The sequence below is a fragment of the Salmo salar genome, chromosome ssa10, assembly GCF_905237065.1.
Source record: "Salmo salar chromosome ssa10, Ssal_v3.1, whole genome shotgun sequence".
In the NCBI taxonomy this organism is placed as follows: Eukaryota; Metazoa; Chordata; class Actinopteri; order Salmoniformes; family Salmonidae; genus Salmo; species Salmo salar.
The window spans coordinates 39,525,242-39,543,616 of record NC_059451.1 but is presented as its reverse complement, the minus strand read 5'-3'; the positions used below and the strand labels follow the sequence as shown (position 1 = coordinate 39,543,616).

Genomic DNA, 18,375 nt, shown 5'->3' with positions numbered 1-18,375 from the left:
CTCAAGCTTGGCCCCACCAGTTGAAATGGTCTAGAACCGCCACTGGTGTGTGTGAGTTTCACATACCGTGGAGTAAAAATAAACTGTCTGACTGTGGTGTCCCACAGTCCCTGTTGTATCTCTCTATTATTGGCCACTTCTTTCTTTCTCTCTTCACCCCCTCCCTCTCCCTGTCTCTCTCTCTTTCCCTCCCTCTCTCTCGACATCTGCATTGCCTCCCAAAATGTTCAAATGCTACGGCTTCAAAGGGTCTGGTTTTCAAGATCTCTCTCGCGCTCTCTCTCTCTCTCTCTCTCTCTCCTCCTGACTCACCCTCCTAGGACCTCGTCTCTGTTAATGGCGTAGAAGGTAGCAATCTGGTGAGGTTTTGGAGTCACAATACGGTGGTCAAAGGGGGCTGCTGGCGGAGGGGTAAAGTCTGGAGATGATAGAGAGAGATGGAGGAGAGAGGTGGGGAAAAGGAGAGGAAGGGAGGGATAAGGGAAATGGAGTGAGGTGACAGGAGAGTGGATAGGGAGCATACAGGAGATAGATTAGTGTTTGTTCTGTCTTAGTAACCAAACGGATCATACGGTCTCATGCCAGAATTTCATAATCCAATTTGCCAGCTGTGACATGTTTGTGACTTTTAAACATGCAAGGTGTGGTTAAGTACTGTGGTCTGTGTGGTGAGTGACTGACTATGAAGACAGAGTAGTCATTAGGGTTTCTGACAGTTTTTCAGCCTGCTTGCCAACCCAGGATAATATGAAGATACTATATACTATATTTTATTTTAGGAATATTGCCTCAATTGCAACAAAAGTCCAAATTAGCTTCCTGTTTTGTTTTCAAACTTTTGTCAGTTTCCATTTCTGTGAAATGATGAACCTTACCAATGATGTACTCTTCTGGCTGTCCATCATCCACCTCTTCTTCCTCCTTCATCTTCTCTGCCTTTGATTGGGCAGCCTGAGGCTCTACCCCCTCAGGTACTCCTCCCTCTTCGTCCTCCTCTTTCCTCTCCTCCACTCTGCTCTTTTTCAGGTCATCTTTCAGCAGGTCCTCCTCTGTGACACAGTTTTTACTGCTGGCGGCCACTTCACCTAACTCCTCTGAGCTAAATAACAAACAAACATCAAACACATATCAAATCAACTATTAATTATGTTAAGTAATTAGCCAGTAGTTATTTTGGTAAGCGTACACTATACAGAAGTTGCAATTTACAGTCATAGTAATGTCAAAAGATGAGTTGAATTTCAAAAGGTACCTTTTTAGAGGTTTTGGTGACAATGATGACTCTTCTTCCCCTCCTTCTCTTCTATTCTCCACCTCTTCCTCTCCAACGTGTTCCTCCCTCCCCTCCTCTTCCTCAGGCACGGATTCACCAAATATATCCCTCTCCTCTTCCTCCCTGGCCCTCTGCTCTTCCTCCCGTTCAGGGGTTCTCCTCTTCTCCTCCTCCTCCCCCTCTAGATCCTCGAGGTCCTCTGGTTGGACGACGGGGGCACGGAGCATGTCCAGAACCACCCCGTTACCATGGGAAAGTTCAGCATTCTGCCTGTTGAGCTTCTCCACCTGGTGTAGAAGAAGGGCCTCTACAGAGTCTGAGGAGGGACAAACGGAGCAAAAAAAATCATGCTTTGGTGTAGATTCACCCAATCAACAACTTTACTTGCCTTGAGTATTCATCCTGATCTTCAAAGAGCAACCCTCATTAGACATCTATTACCAGAGCACCCCTCATTAGACATCTATTACCAAAGCACCCCTCATTAGACATCTATTACCAAAGAGCACCCCTCATTAGACATCTATTACCAAAGAGCACCCCTCATTAGACATCTATTACCAAAGCACCCCTCATTAGACATCTATTACCAGAGCACCCCTCATTAGACATCTATTACCAAAGAGCACACCTCATTAGACTTCTATTACCAAAGAGCCCCCCTCATTAGACATCTATTACCAAAGAGCACCCCTCATTAGACATCTATTACCAAAGAGCCCCCCTCATTAGACATCTATTACCAAAGAGCACCCCTCATTAGACATCTATTACCAAAGAGCACCCCTCATTAGACATCTATTACCAAAGAGCACCCCTCATTAGACTTCTATTACCAAAGCAACCCTCATTAGACATCTATTACCAGAGCACCCCTCATTAGACATCTATTACCAAAGATCACCCCTCATTAGACATCTATTACCAAAGAGCACCCCTCATTAGACATCTATTACCAAAGAGCACCCCTCATTAGACTTCTATTACCAAAGCAACCCTCATTAGACATCTATTACCAGAGCACCCCTCATTAGACATCTATTACCAAAGAGCACCCCTCATTAGACATCTATTACCAAAGAGCACCCCTCATTAGACATCTATTACCAAAGATCACCCCTCATTAGACATCTATTACCAAAGAGCACACCTCATTAGACTTCTATTACCAGAGCAACCCTCATTAGACTTCTATTACCAGAGCAACCCTCATTAGACATCTATTACCAAAGATCACCCCTCATTAGACATCTATTACCAAAGAGCACCCCTCATTAGACATCTATTACCAAAGCACCCCTCATTAGACATCTATTACCAAAGAGCACCCCTCATTAGACATCTATTACCAAAGAGCACCCCTCATTAGACATCTATTACCAAAGAGCACCCCTCATTAGACATCTATGACCAAAGAACACCCCTCATTAGACATCTATTACCAAAGAGCACCCTCATTAGACATCTATTACCAAAGAGCCCCCCTCATTAGACATCTATTACCAAGGATGCACTGCTGCTCTATTTTAGTTACATTTGTTTGACTGCTTTATTGTGTTACAAGTTGAGGTGAAGATGGTGTGTTTATCTCTGCTACCTGATGCATGTGGAGGCTTCTTCTTCTTCTGGGCTTTCAGGCCTTTCAGGCTGAGTTTGACCTTGTCCTTTCCATCCCTCACCCCATTGTCCTTCAGCTGACAGGGAGAGAGGAAGAGACATACACTTTAAATGCTCATTGCAAACTGGGCAACAACACTCTGGTCTTACATTTGAATGCTATGACAGTGAATGCAAAGAGAATGGAGCGATGGAAAGAGAAGAGACAGGGGAAATACAGAAGTTAGATCTTCATTTGAGCTCGTTTGCTACAGCAGGAAAATAATCCTGCAGCAACAGGAAATGTTCATTATTATGTGGATTTTAATTAATGGACTTTCTGTACAGTATTGGTAGATAAATTTTTCGTAATTTTTTCGTAAAAATCAAGTCTGAAATTACAAAATGGAAATGACAAACCTCAGAATCCCTTTTAAACCTCAAATACACTACAAGTTTTAAATATCCTGCATTGCAGGAAAGTTCTCCTGCAACAGGGTGATCAAATGAAGATCCTACATCTGTAGATTGCCACGTTTGTTTGCACCTTCTATTACCAACAATTTGCACGTATGGCCAGGAAGCTTTAAGGATCTGTGAAAGCTATTGGTTCATATTCCATGCATGTATTATATAACAGACCTAGTATATAGCAACACATTTCCGATAGCAATAGTGGAATTGTATGTTTCACTACACATTAACAGATGCATGTGTTTGTTGTCATGGTGGTTGCCATCATAACTGAAGCATGGTTGTCATGTCATGATGGACAGATCGTCTCCTAGACAATAATACAGAGAAGGGCTTAAATGTCATCTCAGTTTGTATGATGTCATCTCCAACTACTGTGTGTGTGTGTGTGTGTGTGTGTGTGTGTGTGTGTGTGTGTGTGTGTGTGTGTGTGTATTTGCATAACATGTGTGGGATCATACACACACATAGCATGTCATCTATACCGCCCCTCTCTCCACCAGAGTGCCTAAACACTAGACGCCCAGAAGGTGATACTAGGGATACGTCCCAAATAGCACCCTATTCGTGATATAGCGCACTAAGTTTAACCAGGGCCCATATATACACTTTATATCGAGAATATATATATATATATATATATATATACAGGGAATAGGGTGCCATTTGGGACCTAACCAAGATAATAATGTTGGCATTATAGATGTTTGCTTTACCCATCTACACCCAGACCCAGTGACCCCCAGGACCCAGAGAACCTCCAGGACCCAGAGTCCCCCACAGGGCAGGGGAATATGCAGAAGTAATACATGATACTGCTACCTCAACACACGCGCACAGATAGACGTCTGCTTGCACGCCACGCACCCACTTACCCATGACTTGTGTCGTTTTACAGTGACTACAGTCTTCTCCATTTCTGTGTAGCTAATATGAAAAGGCATGGGTGGGTAATGCAGTGTTGAGTAGTAATTTAAGGTAGCAAATGAAATACAACCCAGCACTGGCTCCAGTGTAAAAATTAAAAAAGGGGCCAGGACTCACTTGGCACAGACGTCAATTCAATGTCTATTACACGTTGGTTCAACGTAATTTCATTGAAATGACGTGGAAACAACGTTGATTCAACCAGTGTGTGCCCATTGGGTTGATTATGATTTACAACTGAAGCTTTTCATTGTCTTTATAAAAAAAAAAGGCTGACATGGTGTGTGTCCCTCACCTTCCTGGCCTGCTTGGCCTTAGCCCCCTTACAGCCACCTGGCTTATTAAACAGCAGCTCAGCCAGCCGGGAGCTCTTTACCACCTCTTCCATGAAGCTGATGACCTGATGCATGCCCACCATCAGCCTCTCCATCCCCTCCACCTCCAATCCCTGGTTCTGGGTCTCACCCTGGGTCTGAATTCCACCCAGACATCCAGACCCCAGGCCCCGGCCCTGAGAGAGGCCACTTCCCGCCCCACACCTCCCAGGTCCCGGGACAGGTCATCCAGCCGGATGAGGACTGTCTCCTGGACGTTGAGTAGACGCTCCATCTTACTGCTTAGAGATTCCATGCAGCTTTCAGTCACAAAGCACCTTGGAGCAATGACTGGAGAAGAGGAGGCGGACAAGGAGGAGGAAGAGGCTGAGGATGGTGTGTGGGGTTGTTTGCCAGGTCCAGTTGGTGTTAGCTTCGTCCCGGCTGGTTTCTGACCGTGACATGGGTTGGGGTCGTACACCTTGGCCAGAGAGTTGACCAGACTGTAACTCATGCTGAGTTCCACAGCAGAGTGGTCAACCACAGTCACTGGACACTTAAACGTAACGCAATCTTCCTCGTTCTTCACGCACAGCAGCTATAGTATCTCTTCCCTGGTCACCTCTCAAACAAAGAAAGTTCCCTCCTGGTTAAACTGAAACCCTTTCTCTTATGTCTGTCGGAGTCCGCTGATAACAAGATGATAATCTGTCACCCCTCACTTTACTCACAGCAGTTTGCGCTTCTCTTCCCAAACACAGTCCCCTCTGTGGTTATACTCCACCCAGAAGTCTGACCGATTGATCATTCGACCGCTGTATCCTCTTCACAGTGGGTTAAAGTCCAACTAAAGTCAGATCAGTCCAATCACAGGCTTGTTTACAAAGACCAACGAAAAGGAAAATCCTTTCACAAAGAAACAGTGAAGAGACTGTGAAGAGAGACAGAGAACAGAGAGAGGACAGGACATACAGGCTGTCTGCCAGTCAATCATCTCCTCTTCCTAGCCAGAGAGACAGTGGGAGTTTTAAGAACAGTGTGGGGCATAGGGGTGTCCTCCAAATTACAGTGCAGCCTTAAACGGATGTCAGAACCTCAGTGGTGAGTGGCCAGTGATGGTAGTAGTTAAGGGGGGGGGGTGAAGGAAATGTGGAGGGGGTGTGGAGGGGGTGCAAGGGGTGAGGAGGGGCTGTGGAGGGGGTGAGGGGTGTGTGGAGGGGGATGCAAGGAATTGCTGTGTGACATCCGAGACACTTCAAAAGCTTCCAGTCAGGTGTCACAATCCTGAGATTGCAAGCAGTAACAAGCCACGTCTAAAAAAACAAATCAGCTGCTGCAGTAAAGAGTGAGAAAAGTGAGGGACAGTTCAGACCATTATGAACCCTGTTGTATTGTCTTGGCTGTTATGTGTGTGTTGCTCTCTCATTGCTCTGGTTTGTGTGTGTATGTGTATGTGTGTGTGTGTGTGTGTGCGTGTGCATATGTACATGTGTGCGTACATGCATGCAGTAACAGGTGGGAGAGGGCACAAGGCCACAAAGACTCTATTAACCCTTCTGAACCTCTGTTAAACTCACTACAACTCAGGGGTATTTCTGAACGTCTCCAAATGCCAAATGGCCTTTATATCTACCCTGTTTTTACTCAGCAGTGGGTGTCTTGGGGCAGAACACTGAGCATTACTGGCTCATCTGAGACTCAGTCTTCATTTCCAGGGTCAAATCTTTCCTGGCGAGCCTTCCCTCCTTCCTACCACTGATCTCAGTCCAAGTCTCAAGGCCAATTAACATTCAGACATTCAAAGTTGACAGTGAGCAACTATTATTTTATTAGATTAGTAGTAGAACTACTGAGTGAATGCTACCATTAATAACAAACAAGAGAGGTTGTGTAGATTTCCAACTTCTTTACTCAAACATGAATACCACAGAAAACATTTGGGTCTAGCGCAAACTGTATGGAGAGCATGTCCAAAAAGAATAGCTTCAGTGAGTTCTGAGTACCACAGGAAAGAGAGGGCAGGTGGAGAGAATTCAGGACGAGGATCCTTCCCGCTTTCAACAGACAGAAGCCCCCGGACAGAGGCTGGTTCCCAATTTAAGAACAGTGTTCACGTTGAGGTGCAGGAACAGTACTCACACTGTGAGGTGCAGGAACACTATTCACACTGTGAGGTGCAGGAACACTATTCACACTGTGAGGTGCAGGAACACTATTCACACTGTGAGGTGCAGGAACACTATTCACACTGTGAGGTGCAGGAACACTATTCACACTGTGAGGTGCAGGAACACTATTCACACTGTGAGGTGCAGGAACACTATTCACACTGTGAGGTGCAGGAACACTATTCACACTGTGAGGTGCAGGAACACTATTCACACTGTGAGGTGCAGGAACACTATTCACACTGTGAGGTGCAGGAACACTATTCACACTGTGAGGTGCAGCAACAGTATTCACACTGTGAGGTGCAGGAACACTATTCACACTGTGAGGTGCAGGAACACTATTCACACTGTGAGGTGCAGGAACACTATTCACACTGTGAGGTGCAAGAACACTATTCACACTCTGAGGTGCAGGAACACTATTCACACTGTGAGGTGCAGGAACAGTATTCACACTGTGAGGTGTAGGAACAGTATTCACACTGTGAGGTGCAGGAACACTATTCACACTGAGGTGCAGGAACACTATTCACACTGTGAGGTGCAGGAACAGTATTCACATTGTGAGGTGTAGGAACAGTATTCACGGTGAGGTGCAGGGACAGTGTTCACACTGAGGTACAGGAACACTATTCACATTGTGAGGTGCAGGAACAGTATTCACACTGTGAGGTGTAGGAACAGTATTCATGGTGAGGTGCAGGGACAGTGTTCACACTGTGAGGTGCAGGAATAGTATTCGCACTGTGAGGTGTAGGAACAGTATTCACGGTGAGTGCAGGGACAGTGTTCACACTGTGGGGTGCAGGAACAGTATTCACACTGTGGGGTGCAGGAACAGTATTCACAGTGAGGTGCAGGAACAGTATTCTCACTGTGGGGTGCAGGAACAGTATTCACAGTGAGGTGCAGGAATAGTATTCCCACTGTGGGGTGCAGGAACAGTATTCACATTGTGAGGTGTAGGAACATTATTCACGGTGAGGTGCAGGGACAGTGTTCACACTGTGAGGTGCAGGAACAGTATTCACACTGTGAGGTGTAGGAACAGTATTCATGGTGAGGTGCAGGGACAGTGTTCACACTGTGGGGTGCAGGAACAGTATTCGCACTGTGAGGTGTAGGAACAGTATTCACGGTGAGGTGCAGGGACAGTGTTCACACTGTGGGGTGCAGGAACAGTATTCACACTGTGGGGTGCAGGAACAGTATTCACAGTGAGGTGCAGGAACAGTATTCTCACTGTGGGGTGCAGGAACAGTATTCACGGTGAGGTGCAGGAATAGTATTCCCACTGTGGGGTGCAGGAACAGTATTCACACTGTGGGGTGCAGGAACAGTATTCACAGTGAGGTGCAGGAACAGTATTCACAGTCAGGTGCAGGAATAGTATTCCCACTGTGGGGTGCAGGAACACGGAAACATAAGAAACAGTAGATACTGACTACACCAAACAACTAAGAAAGCTGTGGGAAGGAAGGAGAGTAAAGCTGAGAGAAGAGGGAGCGATGATTTTTTTCTACCACTGTACCTCTAAATCACAATGGAGATAATGCTTATTACGTGTTCATTACACAAGATGCTGTTTATTACGTGTTCATTACACAAGGTAAAGTTTATTATGTGTTCATTACGTGTTCATTACACAAGATAATGTTTATTACGCGTTCATTACACAAGATAATGTTTATTACGTGTTCATTACACAAGATAATATTTATTACTTAAGAAAAGACCAAGATGAAAACATAAATATGGCTTTGACGTGGTGACAGACAGACAACACATAAATAGATTTGGATTGTTTACCATTGGAAAAGTGTTATACTGTCACATTCTAAGACATAAGACCCTGACCAAAAAACCCCATCCACATCATACCATAGAAGTGTTTAAAGCAGGACCCTGTAACAACACTATACTGTTAACATAGGGTGTTTTGGGATAGGGGTGTGTGGAAACTATCTGCTAATACAGGTATTCCCAAACTGGGGTACTGGGGATACGCGCAATGCCGTCGGGGGCATGCCAAATAAAAATGTGGTTCAAAAAATTCTTCACATTTTCAAACAGTACATTTATATTTTCCAACAGAGCTATACATTTGGGTGAGATTTTTTTTCTCACCTGAGTAGCCTTGTTTCACTGCAAAAAAAATAAAATTAAACCATCTAGTGTTCAGCGAAATAAAAACACAATGTCAAATACAGGTAGCCTAGTCAAATAATTAACATCCAATCACATTAACCTTTACTCTCTTGAGGGAATTCCACTAACTTGCCAATTTTGAAAATAAGCCACAGGAGTTTTTTGAGCGAGAATTAAGACGACTTTCGAGTAGTAAGACATGCATAAAAGCAACAGACACCATTAATAAGAAGGGGCTAGAAACATCTTATTTGGTGAGCTACCGAGTGGCTAGGACAGGCAAGCCCCATACAATTGTGGACTCCATTCTTCCTGCTGCCACTGATATGGCTGGGACAATGCTGGGGGAAAAGGCCCAAAAAACTATACAGACAATGCCTCCATCAAACAACACTGTTTCACGCCGCAACACTGTTTCAAGAACAGGAGAGGATATTTTTTAAGTACTGGACAGCTTTGTGACATCGAATGGACTTTGGTTGTCAAGATGTGTTGGTATCTGTACTGATGGCACAAAAGCCATGACAGGGAGACATAGTGGAGTGGTAACGTGCGGCAAGCAGTTGCTCCCGACGTCACTTGGGTACACTGCAGCATCCACCGAGAGGCTCTTGCTGCCAAAAGGGAATGCCTGACAGCTTGAAAGACGTTTTGGACACTACAGTGATAATGGTTAACTTTGTAAAGCAAGGCCCCTGAACTCTCGTGTATTATCTGCACTATGCAATGATATGGGCAGTGTACCATGTAATGCTTTTACAACATACAGAAGTGCGCTGTTTATCAAGGAGCAAAGTATTTGAATTGAGAGACAAGCTTAAAGTTTTCTTTACTGACCATCATTTTCACTTGTCTGACCGCTTGCACGATGATGAGTTTCTCAAATGACTGGCCTATCAGGGTGATGTTTTTCTCACCTGAATGATCTGAATCTAGGATTACTGGGACTCTCCGCAACTATATTCAATGTGCGGGACAAAATTGAGGCTATGATTAAGAAGTTAGTGTTCTTCTCTGTCTGCATTAACAAGGACAACACACAGTTCTTTCCATCGTTGTATGATTTTTTGTGTGCAAATGAACTGAAGCTTATGGACAATGTCGAATGTGACATAGCGAAGCACCTGAGTGAGTTGGCTGCGCAATTACGCAGGTACTTTCACGAAACTGATGACACAAACAACTGGATTCATTATCCCTTTCATGCCCTGCCTCCAGTCCACTTACCGATATCTGAACAAGAGAGCCTCATCGAAATTGCAACAAGTGGTTCTGTGAAAATTGAATTTAATCAGAAGCCACTGCTAGATTTCTGGATTGGGCTGCACTCAGAGTATCCTGCCTTGGCAAATCGCGCTGTTAAGACACTGATGCCCTTTGCAACCACATACCTATGTGAGAGTGGATTCTCGGCCCTCACTAGCATGGAAACTAAATACAGGCACAGACTGTGTGTGGAAAAGGATTTAAGACTGAGACTCTCTCCAATACAACCCAACATTGCAGAGTTATGTGCATCCTTTCAAGCACACCCTTCTCATTAACCTGTGGTGAGTTATTTACATTTTTCGATGAACAAACAAGGTTTTATATGTAAAATGATTAAATAAAGAGCAAAATTATTGATTATTATTATATTATTATTTGTGCCCTGGTCCTATAAGAGCTCTTTGTCACTTCCCACGAGCTGGGTTGTGACAAAAACTCACACTCATTCTTATGTTTAATAAATGTATCGTATTTGACAGGCTTACAATGATGGCAAAAAAACAACACTTGAGAGTGCGCTGACCCTGGTGCTAGAGGGGTTGAAGTTGACTGTTTGAAGGGGTACGGGACTATAAAACATTTGGGAACCACTGGCCTAATAGAATATGTGCCTATTGCACCAGATGGGATGGGACAATGTTGAAAAAATCTCTCATGCTATCAGTCAAGCTTTTACTTACTTCACATGAGTGAGGTGGGGGTGAAGTTGTGCTAAACGTGTGAAATATGAATTACAGCATATAGGATGTGGTACATTATACAGAATCAAATGACTGAAGTGACGAGATATAAGAATAATGTTCCTCTAGTTTCGTGTCTTCGCTGCACATGATGATTATAGTTCAGCTAAAGAGCTAGTTATACTATACATCCAGTCAGCTATTAGCCTAGCAATCCAGGATGATCTCTCTTCACCACAGCAGGGAGGACAGCAGGGAGGACAGCAGGGAGACCAACTTCCAGCAGAGGGAGATGTGTGAGAAACTATAGTGATGCCCGTCTATGACATCAATACAGTCTGTGACACATTGTGATATCTAGCATTCACATAACTAGTTTGTGAAAGCCTATGGCCATTCAATACTATAGTAACGCTGGCAGTATAGTTTTATAGTTATAGGCCCTTAACCAGTGCATTCAGAAAGTATTCACACCCCTTGACTTTATCCAAATATTGTTGTGTTACAGACTGAATTTAAAATGGATTAGAATTACTTGCTTGAGCCAAGAAACACGACCAATGGACGTTATACTGGTGGAAATCTGTCCTTTTGGTCTGATGAGTCCAAATTTGAGATTTTTGGTTCCAACCGCCGTGTCTTTGTGAGATGGAGAGTAGATGAATGATTGATCTCTGCATGTGTATTTCCCACCGTAAAGCATGGAGAAGGAGGTGTTGGTGTGGGGTGCTTTGCTGGTGACACGGTCTGTGATTTACTTAGAATTCAAGGCACACTTAACCAGCATGGCTACCACAGCATTCTGCAACGATACGCAATCCCATCTGGTTTGCACTTAGTGGGACTATCATTTGTTTTTCAACAGGACAATGACCCAACACACCTCCAGGCTGTGTAAGGGCTATTTGACCAAGAAGAAGAGTGATGGAGTGCTGCATCACATGACCTGGCCTCCACAATCACCCGACCTCAACCCAATTGATATGGGTTGTGATGAGTTGGACCCCAGAATGAAGGAGAAGCAGCCAACAAGTGCTCAGCATACAGTATGTGGGAACTCCTTTAAAACTGTTGGAAAAGCATTTCAGGTGAAGCTGGTTGAGAGAATACCAAGAGTGTGCAAAAATGTCATCAAGGCAAAGGGTAGCTACTTCGAAGAATCTGAAATGTAAAATATATTTTGATTTGCTTAACATTTTTGGGGTTACTACATGATTCCATGTGTTATTTCATAGTTTTGATGTCTTCACTATTATTCTACAATATAGAAAAGAGTAATATATATTTTTTTAAACTTGAATGAGTAGGTGTGTCCAAACTGTTGGCTGGTACTGTATATACTTTTGACATTACTGTCACGTCCTGACCATAGAAAGCTGTTATTTTCTATGGTAGAGTAGGTCAGGGCGTGACAGTTATTTTTCTAGTTTAGATTTTCTATGATGTTATGTCCTAGTTTTTGTATTTCTATGTTGGGCTTTGCTGGGTGAGTTGGGGTGCTAGGGCCCCCAATGTTACCAGGACTGGACAGTACAAGTTTTGCTGTAAGGAGTTAGCCAGTGCCTGGTGGACACACAGAAAGACACACAAACACATCAGACACACAGACAGACACAGCCATTCAAAGGACCACACATGCCATACTTTACAGGGTTACTCATCAAGACCCAGAGACAAAACAATGCACAATGCTTATTCTAGATCATCTGTATTCTGCATGCCATCCTGTTACACTATACACCATCAGCTATCCACGCAGGCAGTCCACAGTAATAGACTGAGTTCACATGGGAGGAGGGAGCCCAACCTTGAACCCAAGGCTGCATTAATTGCCTCATAGGGAGTTGAATTGAATTTAGCCCTGCAAGCTGGCAGTGCTAAAATAAAGACCTCTGTTACATTGCATAGAAGGTTCAAGCTATATTCAGATGATAGCATAGTTTATCCACTAGCTGCATGAATAGAATTTAGTTTTGAGTTTTAAAGTGTATATGTCATATGCAAAATATACAGCAGTTGTAAAACAGTACAGTGAAATGCCTACTTGCAAGCTCTTTCCCAACAACAAAGTATTCATTATCAAGGTTTCAAGTTTCAAGCTATATTCAGATGATACCTTAGCATAGTTTAGCCACTGGCTAAATGAATAGAGTTCAGTTTCAAAGCATTATTCAGATGATAGCTTAGCATAATTTAACATAATTAGAATTCAGTGTCAGGCTTCAGATAGGAGATAGCTTAGCATAGCTTAGCCAATAGCCATTGTTGGGACATCCTTCCGGTCTATGATTGGTCTAGAACGTGAAAGTAGAGAAGGGGAGACATCAGTAAGAGCGGACAAATGATCAGACTCACAACAATCACACCCCACACACAATAGCCTATTATGTCCTGTACACTAATCCCTCTACACCCAGCCAGTCTCTACACTCTTAGAAAAAAAGGTGCTATCTAGAACAGAAAAGGGTTCTTCGGCTGTCCCCATAGGAGAACCATTTGAAAAAAGTTCTACTTGGAACCAAAAATGTTTCTACCTAGAACCAAAAAGATTGGGACAGCCAAAGAACGCTTTTGGAACCCTTTTTTCCTAGAGTGTCACTGGCTATGTTTATGTTTGTCTGTATCCCACTAGTATGTATCGGTATGTCCTTTCATGGTCATGCCAACTGGACTGGGTCAGTGACGTCCAGATATGACCCGTTCTCTCACTCCTTCATTCTGAATGACCTCAGAGCCTGGTTTAGTTGAGAGATTGTTTCCATGTAGAGGTAGCTAGTGACGTCAGCCTCGTGTGCTGCTTGCTGATCGACGGGCTACACACTAATTGGCAAAACACACACACATACACAATGACTTGCTAGTTTCAGACCCTTAGATGGGAGAAGGGCCGTTCAGATGTGGGGTGAATGTGTTACTGGTTTTATGGATTATATTATGTAACGTTGCTTACGACTTCAAGACAACTGTTCGGAAAAAGCAGTACTCACGTGCCTGGTATTCTGGGTAAACAGTGCCCTCTAACCCCATGGTATGAGCAGTGGGACTGACCTCTCCTCCTAGCCCTGACGCACACACACACACACACAAATAAACACCAAGGCCACACTGAGAAGGCCATGGCGTTAAAAGAGTAATCACTCCAGCCTTCCTCAGTTACCACTGGTGAAATCTAAGACACTTAACACAAACCAAACACATACCAAACTCATAATATGATATTATTGAGAAACATACTGCATATACCTTCCTTTACAAATTACTGGCAAGTAGTCATTTTAAAGGACAGTCAAATGTATCAGACAAATCTATTATTTTTCTGGGCTGTAAGTAAATATGAAATGTCAATCAAACAGTAACTACATTTCCACTCCTGCTGATCAGTCCTCAGAGAGATTGTTTCTCAGAATAAGTTTGGATTCTAATGAACAAAAATATAAATGCAACATGTGAAGAGTTGGTCCCATGTTACATCCCAGTTAGTGAGCATTTCTCCTTTGCCAAGATAATCCATCCACCTGACAGGTGCGTCATATCAAGAAGCTGATTAAACAGCATGATCATTACACCAGTAAACCTTGTGCTGGGGACAATAAAACGTTTTGTCACACAACACAATGCCACAGATGTCTCAAGTTTTGAGGGAGCGTGCAATTGGCATGCTGACTGCAGGAATGTCCACCAGAGGTGTTGCCAGAGAATTTAATGTTCATTTCTCTACTGTAAGCCGCCTCCAACGTCATTTTAGAAAATTTAGCAGTATGTCCAACCGGCCTCACAACTGCAGACCACGCGTATGGCGTCGTGTGGGTGAGTGGTTTGCTGATGTCAACGTTGTGAACAGAATGCCCCATGGTGGCAGACAATGAACATAATTGCATTTTATCGATGACAATTTGAATGCACAGAGATACCGTGACGAGATCCTGAAGCCCATTGTCGTGCCATTCATCCTCTGCCATCACCTCATGTTTCAGCATTATAATACACGGCCCAATGTCGCAAGGATCTGTACACAATTTCTGGTATCTTGTTCCAAAGGTATCTGTGACCAACAGATGCATATCTGTATTCCCAGCCACGTGAAATCCATGGATCAGGACCGAATTAATTTATTTCAATTGACTGATTTCCTTATGTCGTGTCTTTACTATGGATTAAGTGATATATGACATGCTATTTTATCAAATCAATTCTCTGTAATTAATATTACCTGATTAAACTAATCATGTAAATGTAATTAACTAGGAAGTCGGGGCACCACTGAAGAATGTTTATAGAGCTGCTGTCTTCTGAATAAACTCTTAAAGACCTGGTAATCTTTTACATCAATAGAAGTCAATTATTAATCGTCACCTTATTCAATCTCATCTGAATGTTGTAAAATTCTTGGTTATCTTCACGAACCCTGGCTAACAAGTTGAATCAGCAATACAACATTTGGTTTAATTATTTATTTACTAAATACCTAAATAATCACACAGAATTACATCTACACAGAATGGATCATACATTGATTACAAATTATGTCATGAAAGAAAACATCCCTAGCGGACGGAACCGATATGACGGCTGGTTACACAAAGAAAGGGGGTTCGGTTTGAATGAAAGAGCGGGAAGACTGAGGAACGAAAGGATTGGGTCTCTATCGGACCTTATGAAGCTATGCTATCGTAAATACAGAATCTGATGTATTCTAAATAACCGCCCATTCGGAAAAGGAAAATGCAAGAAATATATTTACTCTGAGCTGCGCTTCGATAGATTGGTCGAAGATGGAAGGCTGGGTTGCCCAGCAGAGCTCTCCCTTGTCCTTTGAAGAATATTTCTGGGCGGATAGGTTGTAGTGTGTGGTAGAAAGTATACGTTGTAGTACCCTGTCGTTCTGAAGAGATTTGTCCGTCCTTTCCTAGGCCACGCACGTTTACAGCTGCTGCTGATAACTCGACGTCTAGGATGTATCACTTCTTTACTGAATAAGAGTTCAAAGTTCATACCAAGTTGCCAAACTATAAGCTCATGCTATATTCTGGCTGGTGTAGTCAAATTCATCCTTCCAGCGTGGCGATCGTCACCTCCACGTTGAAATTCGCCCTTCTAAACGTATGGACATCAGTCCTCACTTCATCGGGAACACAATGTTAATTTCATTAGGTTGTAGTCGTTCAACCATTCGCAACCAAAGCTCACGCTGAGGTTGGCTTAGTTTGCTGTGAATTGGGTCAAGCGGGCTCTTATAAAAATGTAGAAAAATGGTTGGTCCATCATTTCCAACAATGCCTATTCACGTCGGCGTGGCCACTGATTGAGCATATTTTACTTATGAAAACAATTCTCTCATTTTAAAAACTAAAATTACTTTTCATCTTTTCACAAATAGTTTCATATTTAAACATTTAAATTGCACAACAATTCCATGTGAATCTGATAACTAGAATGTGTAGACTTTCCAAGATACAGTTTATGTCGTCCTGTCATCAGTAATAATGTCTCAGACGACAACTGACATCATATTCTTTAAGTACCAACGGACACTTCAACTGGTTGGATTACATAAAGATTGTTCTTTTCCCCAACCTTTTGATGTTACCATACTCTCTCTATGTCAACAAAGGGCTTTCCAAGAGTCCATTCTGTAGAGTAGAGAGAGAAAAGGGGGAAAGGTATTCATGGGGGTCATAAACCTCACCAACAGTGCAACGTCATGACACTTATATGAACTGTAACTCAGTAAAATCTTTGAAATTGTTGCATTTGTGTTTATATTATTGTTCAGTATATATTCATGGTGTTACTCCTGTCCGTCCTTCCCTGACCACTGGAGGTCAGGAGAGACAAACAAACCCTTCAGGGGGCTACAGAACTGGCCTCATATCAGTCACACTAGAGAGGAAGAGGCAAATCGAGAGCGTCAACTCCTGCAAATACAGCAATAACCAGACCAATAAGCAGACCGCCTGCCTTCCCACCTTTGAGACAACGAATTCCATTGTTAGGGCGGAGACCATCTCGTCATTATATACAGTATCTCTCTCTTTCTCTCTCTCTCTTCTGTCTATCTCTTTCAAATCTAGTGGTCTACCTCAGTCTTTAAAAGCCCAACGTGCTGACAGCCCATAAAGTGGGACCGTAGTGGAATAGCCCTTTAACTACCTGCTGTGATTATGTCAGTCAAAAGCTTAATTCTACCCTTTCGCTCCTCACTCTCTCTCTACTCTACCGCCTCTTTTCTCCGCCCACCGTCCCTCCTCTGAGTCCAGTGCTACAAGTGTGATGTCAGAAATAGAGACACTCTTCTGCACATTTGAGACTAAACATCCCTCCCACCCAACCTCTTAATATCTTCCTAGCTTCTATGTCTACCACAATCTCTCTGTCCTTCACTCTCACTCGGTATGTCCCAAGACATTTGTCCCTCCTCATCTCTCTTTTAGTCTTAGGGAGACGGGAATGCCGCTTAGCTGGTCACATGAGTACTAGCACAAATGACACACGCACGCACACACACACACACAACCATAACCACAACCACAACCACACACACACACACACACACACAGACAGACACAGACACACAACCATAACCACACACAGGCAGGAGCTACTAAACACACTCACTTTTACAGAAAACATGACATGCACAGTTTGTAATCATTCTACCTCGAGACTACATTCACAGTAAGATATGGCTCAGTTGGTAGAGCATGGTGTTTGCAACGCCAGCATGGTGTGTGCAATGCCAGGGTTGTGGGTTTGATTCCCACGGGGGGCCAGTACAAAAAATTTAAATAAAAATAAATTACATGAAATGAATGTATTCACTACTGTAAGTCGCTCTGGATAAGAGTGTCTGCTAAATCATTAAAATGTAAATAGAGGCACCTGTTTGTAGGTGTGTGTATACGATTGCCTGTATGTGCATCTGCACAGGGTGCACCTGTTTGCATGTGTCTTTGTCCATATGCTCTGTGTTCTATGTGTCAAGCAGCAAGCCCAGTAGGTGCCAAGCTGATTTGTGTTAGAAATTAATTATGCAAATGGTCTGTTACTAGACACCAGAGAGAGGCCTGGTGAAAACAACACATTCCTAGGGTTCATCATATGGGGGAGGTGGATATCTTGTCAGTTTCACAACTGAATCTATTCAACCAAAATGTGTCTTGCACATTTAACCCAACCCTTCTGAATCAGAACATCCACAGTGCCCTGGGAGCAGTTGTTGTTGGGGGTCAACTGCCTTGCTGAAGGGCAGAATTCTCCACCTTGCCGGCTAGGGAATCAAACCAGCGACTTTTCGACGACTGGCCCAACGCTCTTAACTGCTAGGCTACCTGTTGCTGTAGGTTAAAGCTGACTATTCAAATCAAATTGTATTTGTAACATGCCATTAAATGCTTACTTACGAGCCCCGCAATCGTGGGTCAACAGGGAGTACAGGAGGGGTCCCACCCTTGATGGGCCCCATGTTGAGGGTCAACGTGGCAGATGTGTTTTTGCCCACCCTCACCACCTGGGGGTGGCCCATC

The 18,375-nt window shown here is 43.5% G+C and overlaps 1 protein-coding gene across 3 annotated transcripts in view; it reads right to left on the bottom strand.

The window, feature by feature from the left end:
- Nucleotides 1-18,375, bottom strand: part of LOC106560377 (myosin light chain kinase family member 4) — a 69,490-nt gene that overhangs the window by 12,792 nt on the left and 38,323 nt on the right. For all 3 annotated transcript variants that reach the window (XM_014123236.2, XM_014123237.2, XM_014123238.2), the window contains 4 exons: nt 2,871-2,967; nt 1,253-1,589; nt 876-1,099; nt 313-418 (listed from right to left, as the gene is read on the bottom strand). In XM_014123236.2, coding sequence (XP_013978711.2) covers nt 313-418; nt 876-1,099; nt 1,253-1,589; nt 2,871-2,967 — 764 coding nt within the window. The remainder of the gene's footprint in view (nt 1-312; nt 419-875; nt 1,100-1,252; nt 1,590-2,870; nt 2,968-18,375) is intronic.